The following is a 7,984-nucleotide window of genomic DNA, read 5'->3' as shown; positions in this document are numbered from 1 at the left end:
CTACTGACAAAGACATTTTTTTATTTTACAAACTTTGTGGGGGGGGGTTGAGCATCATATTCTAAAAAGAACTTTGAAAGCTATTATTTTCTATATGCATTTCTGAGATAAGGATATCTTTATTTCTAAAGGAAAAAATTACAGGTCATCTCGAGATCATCCACACTGCAGAATTATAGCAGTTTGATACCACTTTAATTGCCATAGCTTCGCCCTATGGAATTTTGACTGGTGCACCAAAGTCCTCTGGGAGAGGAAATTGGAGAGCTCATAGAACTACACATTCCAGAATTCTATAGCATTGAGTCAAGATTAATGTGGTGTTAGGCTGCTATAAATCTGAGTTGATACAGCATGTATTTTAATATCATTACAGATTGGTTATAAATGCAAAGCAGGGATAATAAAAGTTATTGTCCAAAGTCAATTAACAATCCATCATAGAAGATCTGCCTCTTGAGCTCAAAACTGCACAATAAGACAGATTTACAATACTTATTTTATCTGTTTGCAACAAAACATATTAATATATTAATAGAGATATTAATATCTCTAGCTCTTCTAAGGTTAGGAGTAGCACTGGTTCCCACTTCTGATGTTATGAATTGATTATTTTAAAATGGCATCCATTTCTCAGAAATTAACCTGACAAAGAAGACTGCAGAGACTAATATATTCAGAGTAAATACCCTAAGAGACTCGAGCAAGAGATAAATGTTGTGCCTCACATTGACACAGCTTGCATCTTATATCATGGAATTGTGCAATATCTTTCCTTCTTTACAAATTTCTACCAAGGGAGCAAGATGTCTGATTTCAGTCTATGGCTGATTTTTGCTGGGCTCCTGGCTTTTGGCAGCTGTGGTGACATAGAACAGAAACCACCCAAGACTTCCCCCTCTCTGAAAATATCCCCAAGCAATGCGGATTTTGCCTTTAAATTCTACCACCAGCTTGCTTCAGAGGCTGCCAATAAGAATATTATTTTTTCTCCTGTGAGCATCAGCTTTGCCTTTGCCTTGCTGTCACTGGGGGCTAAAGGAAACACTCTGAGCCAGCTTTTGACAGGACTTAGTTTTAACCCAAAGGAGATCACTGAGCAAGAAATACACAATGGTTTTCGTCATCTTCTCCTTGCGCTAAACCGTACTCAGGCTGAACTTGAATTGAACATTGGAAATGCCCTCTTCACACACAACGAATTCAAACTTCTGCAGAAGTTCTTGAAGGATCCCAAACATTTTTATCAGTCAGAGATACTTCCTACTAACTTCAAGAAGCTTAAAGAAGCAGAACAGCAGATCAATAACTACATAGAGAAGAAAACTAATGGAAAATTAAAAGATGTAGCGAAGAATCTCGATCCATCGGTAGTTCTAGTTATTGTAAACTATGTTTTCCTAAAAGGTAAGGGAAAATTCATAATTGTTGCATTGTGTTCCAAAATCACCTTGCATGTCCTCATTTTTAAGGTAAAGGTTTCCCCTGACGTTAAGTCCAGTCATGTCTGACTCTGGGGTGTGATGCTCATTTCCATTTCTAAGCTGAAGAGCCGGCGTTGTCCGTAGACAGCTCCAAGGTCATGTGGCCGGCATAACTACATGGAGCACCATTACTCATTTTTATCTGGGTATTAAAGTATAATTGGTCCTCAGGTTTAGTTGAGCCCCTGGAGATCCACAATGTAAACCACCCAGGATTATAGTGAGGTCTCCCTTCTGTCCTAGTCAACTGTGCCTCCCTCTGATGTAGGATATCTAGAGAAATGGAAGGTGGATGGGAATTTATATCTTGCAACCCTTAATTGTTGGGCTCAAGACAGCTTTTGAAAAATTTAATTCAATGCAGATTTGAGTATCCCTTATCCAAAATGTTTGGGACCAGAAGTGTTTTGGATTTTAGACTTTGTCAGATTTTGTAATAATTCCATATACATACATACACACACACACACACACATATATCTATATCTATATATCTATATCTTTGAAATGGGACCCAAGTCTAAACACAAAATTCAGCCACACATATTGATGATTATGGAGAATTTTAGAATTCCATATAGCGAATGCTTACTTTATAGATATAAAATACAAAGTAAAGGTTATTTTAAATGCAATTCCACAATCTATAGTATAAAAATAATTAAAAACAGAAGATAAACCTTTACAAGGCATTATAGTCTTAAAAGTCTATTACAGTTCATTTTAAAAAAAGATTTTCAGATTCTTGTGTTATATCTGAGCCCAGATCAGTATAGATCTCTTCTGCCACTGTGTCATTGTTCTTCGAATTGGAAAGGACAATGGAATTCTTGGTATTATCTCCAGTTACATTTTCCAAAAAAGCAGCAGGGACGTACTTGGCTCACTGTAATCTTGTAACCAGCACCAGAGTCATGTTCTCTGGTTTGCAGCACATGGCCCTTCTCCAGTCAGAGATATGTGGAGTAGATAGCTTTCACAACAGGTGTCATCTGAAGAATCACTTTGGTAACCTAACCAGAGCCTAGCTCAGGAAAGCTTTTCTTTTTATTTCTTTACCAATGTTTTCAATTAATTTTTAACAAAAAAAACAGAAGTAAAAAATAGCAATACTTACACATACATGAAAACAGACATACCTACAAGAATTCAATATCAAGCTATACAACATACCTCTCTCTCCTTTGACTATATATGAGTCAAACATGTATACATAAATTGATTTTAAAGGTGGATTTCTTGCTTCCCTTTTTCTGTTTCTCTATGATGTAGTATTTTTTTCCAATTTTAATTCCCACAAATCATGTACTTCTGGTTATTTTAAAATTAACAAATATGTGTCTTAACAGTTCATATTTTCAAACCTATACATAAGTCTTTCCCCTTTTCCTTGGTTATATATATTGGTAAAAAGATTTCCATTCTTCAAAGACTATATCCAATGACTTATTGCTCAACAGCATCATTAATGTGTATATTTCTGTTATTTCCCACACCTTTACTGTTCAATCTTCTACAGTTGGCATCTCTGTTGTTTTCCACTTTTGAGCATACAGGATTATTGCAGTTGTTAGCCATATTGCAGTATTATTTCGTGTTTTTTATCTTATTGTCTAATAGTCCCAGTCATGTAAGTTACATCTTAAAGTGGATTCTTGTCTTAAGGATTTATTTGATTTCCTCATAGATTTGTCTCCAGAATCTTTTAGACTTTTTACAGGTCCATCACACATGGTAACACTTCTAACACTTATTATTTGGATCTTTATATAATTTTGATATTTTTGAGAGGTTAGATGCCATCTATACATCATTTTATAGAAATTCTCTTTAAGATTATTTAATAATGTAAATTTTAGTCCCTTCTGCTAATGTTTCCCCATTTCTCTAATTCTATACCATAGCCAAAACTCTGTGCCCATTTAACCATACATTATTTAACAGCTTCTTCCATTTCTATTTTCAATAAAGACTCATACATTTTAGCCATTAAATGGTTGCCATTACTCAAATTCACTTCTATTATGTTCAAAGCCAGACAATTAAAATTCATTTTATGCCTTTCCCACAATTGGAAAGGCATCCCTTCAGCTCTTCTCTTGTTTTGAAATTAGGTTGGCCACTTTCCCATTTGAATATACAGTAGAGTCTCACTTATCCAACATAAACGGGCCAGCAGGATGTTGGATAAGCAAATATGTTGGATAATAAGGAGGCATTAAGGAAAAGCCTATTAAATATCAAATTAGGTTATGATTTTACAAATGAAGCACCAAAACATCATGTTAGACAACAAATTTGGCAGAAAAAGTAGTTCAATATGCAGTAATGCTATGTAGTAATTACTGTATTTATGAATTTAGCACCAAAATATCACGATATATTGAAAACATTGACTACAAAAATGTGTTGGATAATCCAGAACATTGGATAAGTGAGTGTTGGATAAGTGAGACTCTACTGTATTGATATATTTCCATCTTTCAGGAACAAAATCTTCAGGGAGGCTTTTCTAATCAGGGTTCAGCCAAAGAAATCCTGTGTACAATGTAGCAAATTTGTACATTCAAAAGCTGGTTAATCTTAAATTTTGAATATTGCATAGCATTTTGAAAGTTGGAATGCTTCAAGTTTTGGATTTTGAGGTAGGAATTAATTCTGACTTTGTGTAAAATGCCATGAGCCTATGTTGCCAAAATAATCTTCATCTTCATGTTTTTCTCTCTGAAAGCTTACTGGGAAAAACCTTTCAATTATGAGTTTACAAGGGAAGGTGACTTTTTTGTGGATGAACAAACCACTGTGAAAGTTCCTATGATGAACAGAGACAGCTATTTTAATGCCTACTATGACAAGGATCTGGGCTGCCAGGTGGTGCGGCTTCCATACAAGGCTAATGCTTCAGCATTATTAATTCTGCCTGACCCCGGGAAACTGAAACCGGTGGAAGATGCTCTCGGAAAAAAAGTTCTATTGAAATGGGAGAAGTCACTGAAACCACAGTAAGTAAATGTGCTGTATTGAATGAAATGGAGAACTCACACTACTGGGACTTCCATTCCAGGAGTGGTAAAGATGGCAAAGGTTATTAATGAGGACGAAAATGCAAGTTTAAGGAAGACCAGAGCCGGCCCTAGGTATTTTTCAAGTGTAGGCGAACAGAATTTTGGCGCCCCGCCCCCCAAAACAATCACTGAAAAATAAAAGTGTTGGATAAGCGAACATGTTTGATAATAAGGAGGGATTAAGGAAACGCCTATTAAACATCAAATTACATTAAGATTTTACAAATTAAGCACTAAAACATCATGTTTTACAACAAATCAACAGAAAAAGCAGTTCAATACCTTGCGGAGGCAGGGCGCAGGAGACAGGAGTTGCCTCGATGGCGCCCCTAACAAGATGGCGCCACAGGCAAATGCCTAGTTGGCCTGGTGGTTGAACCGCCTCTGAGGAAAACTGCAGCAGTCTGGTTTTGCCTGATACTGTTGGGAGCCCCTGGTGGCGCAGTCGATTAAACCACTGAGCTGCTGAACTTGCTGACCAAAAGGTTGGCAGTTCAAATATGGGGAGCGCGGTGAGTTCCCGTTGTTAGCTCCAGCTTCTGCCAACCTAGCAGTTCAAAAATATGCAAATGTGAGTAGATCAATAGGTATTGCTCCAGCGGGAAGGTAACGACACTCATGCAGGCATGCCGGCCACATAACCTGAGAGGTGTCTATGAACAATGCTGGCTCTTTGGCTGACAAATGGAGATGAGCACCAACCCCCAGAGTTGGACACGACTAGACAAAACATCAGGGAAAAACTTTTACCTTTACCTATTGAGAAGGCCAAGATTAGTCTTAATCTTCTCTGCTCTTGTAGCTGATTTAATTGAGTGGAATCTGTTTTTGCACTTTGAACTCTATTTGTAGCAACTGAAGTAGGCTAAGCCAAGAACAAAGGGGAGAGTGTAGGAGGAGAGTGAAACTGAGTATTGATAGGAATTGTCCCTGCCAAATCAAGGCATGGGAGACTTGAAATGGAAAACCATATATAACAAACCCAAGAGCTAAGCTGGACACAAACCCTTGATCAGAAGCATATTTGGAGAACACCTTGTAGACAAGGACTTACTGTTCTTTTCTTGAAAAAGTCTTGTGACATGGTCAACAAAAGCTTACCTTTCACAACATTTCATATGGTAGTAAATAGAAAGCTGCTACTTGATGCATTATCTCATTATAATATGCCTGGATTAATACATGATTGGGTTAATGAAGAACCACACAGTATCAATTTCTAACAAAGGCATCTGTATTGAAACTGAAATTACAATGCAATGCAGACCAGGCGGAAGCAACTATCTAGCACTTTCTTCTGTTGATGGTGAAGCTGTTTTTACCTTGGGGTCCAACAACTTTTCAGCCATTTCTGACTTAATGCTTCCCTGGACTTCTTATCCATATTGCCATGAAAATAATTCTCTCTGTATGCCCCCTTTTTCTATAGCGATATTATAAAATGTATTTTCTTAGAGTAGAACCAAGCAAATGAGAACTTCCAGGTATGGATGGATTCAAACTCCCATCAGCCTTTGTCAGAAAGCCTAATGACAAAGGATTATGTGAGTTGCAGTCCAAAGGATCTGTTGTAAGTTACCTTCGGTCCCATGCTGGGAGAAACACAAGTGATCTGTTATAATAAAATAAAATGTTAAGAGACCACATTTTTCCACCTTGGCTCAAAATGACTGCTTACTACACTCCTGATGGATTCCTCTTTCAGCAGGAAAATACATCTCACCCTACCAAGGTTTTCACTTGATGGTAGCTATGATGTTGAAAAGACATTAAGAAAATTGGGAATTAATGATGTATTTACAAACCATGCAAACCTGACTGGAATTTCCGGAGACAGGAATCTGAAGGTTTCAAAGGTAAACTTCTCAAAATATGTCCTACTAAAATACAGATGGAATAAGTGTAGGCATAGGTCTTTCTTTGTGCCTATATTTGTATGAACTCAAAATACCCAAGGTACTGGGTGACAATTATGCTACATTTTAGACTCCACCCGCCATTTATACCCATGAGAGTTTTCTCTTTAACAAAAATTGAATTCCCATAAACAATGCCTCTTTAGAATCCAAGACACCCCAAAGGTCCCCTGAAATGTAGAGAAATTCTTTCTGGTGTTGGAGAGTGAGTGCAAGTTTTAATTTTTAACTTTAAAATAGGTGAGCATAGTGGGTAATGGGGGAATGGCAGAAGGTTGCAACTCTCTATGTCAAGTAGAGGGCTGGTATAGCTGTTTATGCTATGCTACAAAGATGTTTATGCTATGCTACAAAGTACAAACATGAGATCCTAATTTCTACTGATTTTTGCTTTGTACATAAAAAAACCATTATGCCATTCAAATGAATGTATTGTAGAAGAGAAACAAAGAATCATACACACTTGAACAATTAAATGTTTTTAAGTAATTGTTTTTCTTTCTACCAGAGCCTAGGCAGTCACTGAAGCTTTAAGTTTAGGAAATAATGTCTAGGCAAACCACCTGTAATTATTCCTTGCCTAAGAAAATCTTATGAAATTCATGAGATTGCCATAAATTGAGAGGCACATGTAAACACACACTCTCTAAGCTTCTATAGATGAGTTGTATTAATGAATAATCATAATAATAAATTTTATTTATAGACCGCCCTCTCTCCCCAAGGGGACTCAGGATGGTTTACACACACACACAAAGGCAAACATTTAATGCCCGATGCGAATATAACATTGTGTTGTCGAAGGCTTTCATGACTGGGATCACAGGGTTGTGTGTTTTCCGGGCTGTATGGCCATGTTCCAGAAGTATTCTCTCCTGACATTTCACCCGCATCTGTGGCAGACATCCTCAGAGGTTGTGAGGTATGCAAAATGGCACCAGGGTGTGTCATGAGGTTCTCAATTCTTAATGGATTTTTCCATCCTTTACTTGCAGGCAATTCACAAAGCTTACCTAAACGTCCATGAGAATGGCACTGAAGCTGCAGCTGTCACTGTCATTGAAGTGTGTCTGTATTCCGCCTCTAAACATATTAAATGTGACCGGCCCTTCATCTTTTTGATCTGTGACGAGTGGAATAAATCTATCTTATTCATGGGACGGCTTAAAAATCCTAGTAAGAAGTAAACACATAGTGATCAGTTACATTATTGGAACTGTTACTTCCAAAATACCAAAATAAACACTGTTGTGAAAGTGTGTGTGTGAGTGAAATATTGTTTTGCTTGATTGTTTTTCTGTACAAACGTCCTAGTACAATTTTGCATCACTATTAGTACTAGGGATGTGTGATCCATTAAAAATGGTTCAAAAGATATCACAAAGCTGTGAAGTGCTGCCATTTTATTTCTAAAGTGTTTCTAAAGTAGAGTTAATGAAAAATTCATTACTATAATAAGAGTAATGAAATTTCATTACTATTTCATTACAGTAATTGCACATAAATTACTATAATTGGG

At 36.9% G+C, this 7,984-nt stretch overlaps 1 protein-coding gene across 1 annotated transcript; it reads left to right on the top strand.

Moving 5' to 3' along the window:
• Nucleotides 1-548: 548 nt before the first annotated feature.
• LOC100564098 (alpha-1-antiproteinase) lies at nt 549-7,721 on the top strand. The gene is made up of 4 exons (XM_062968432.1): nt 549-1,407; nt 4,216-4,486; nt 6,258-6,405; nt 7,461-7,721. Exons 1-4 carry the CDS (start codon nt 807-809, stop codon nt 7,650-7,652), a joined length of 1,212 nt encoding a protein of 403 aa, XP_062824502.1. The 5' UTR covers nt 549-806; the 3' UTR covers nt 7,653-7,721.
• Nucleotides 7,722-7,984: the final 263 nt, after the last annotated feature.

This window comes from Anolis carolinensis, chromosome 1 (genome assembly GCF_035594765.1).
Source record: "Anolis carolinensis isolate JA03-04 chromosome 1, rAnoCar3.1.pri, whole genome shotgun sequence".
In the NCBI taxonomy this organism is placed as follows: Eukaryota; Metazoa; Chordata; class Lepidosauria; order Squamata; family Dactyloidae; genus Anolis; species Anolis carolinensis.
This window is presented reverse-complemented; position numbering and strand designations above follow the sequence as displayed.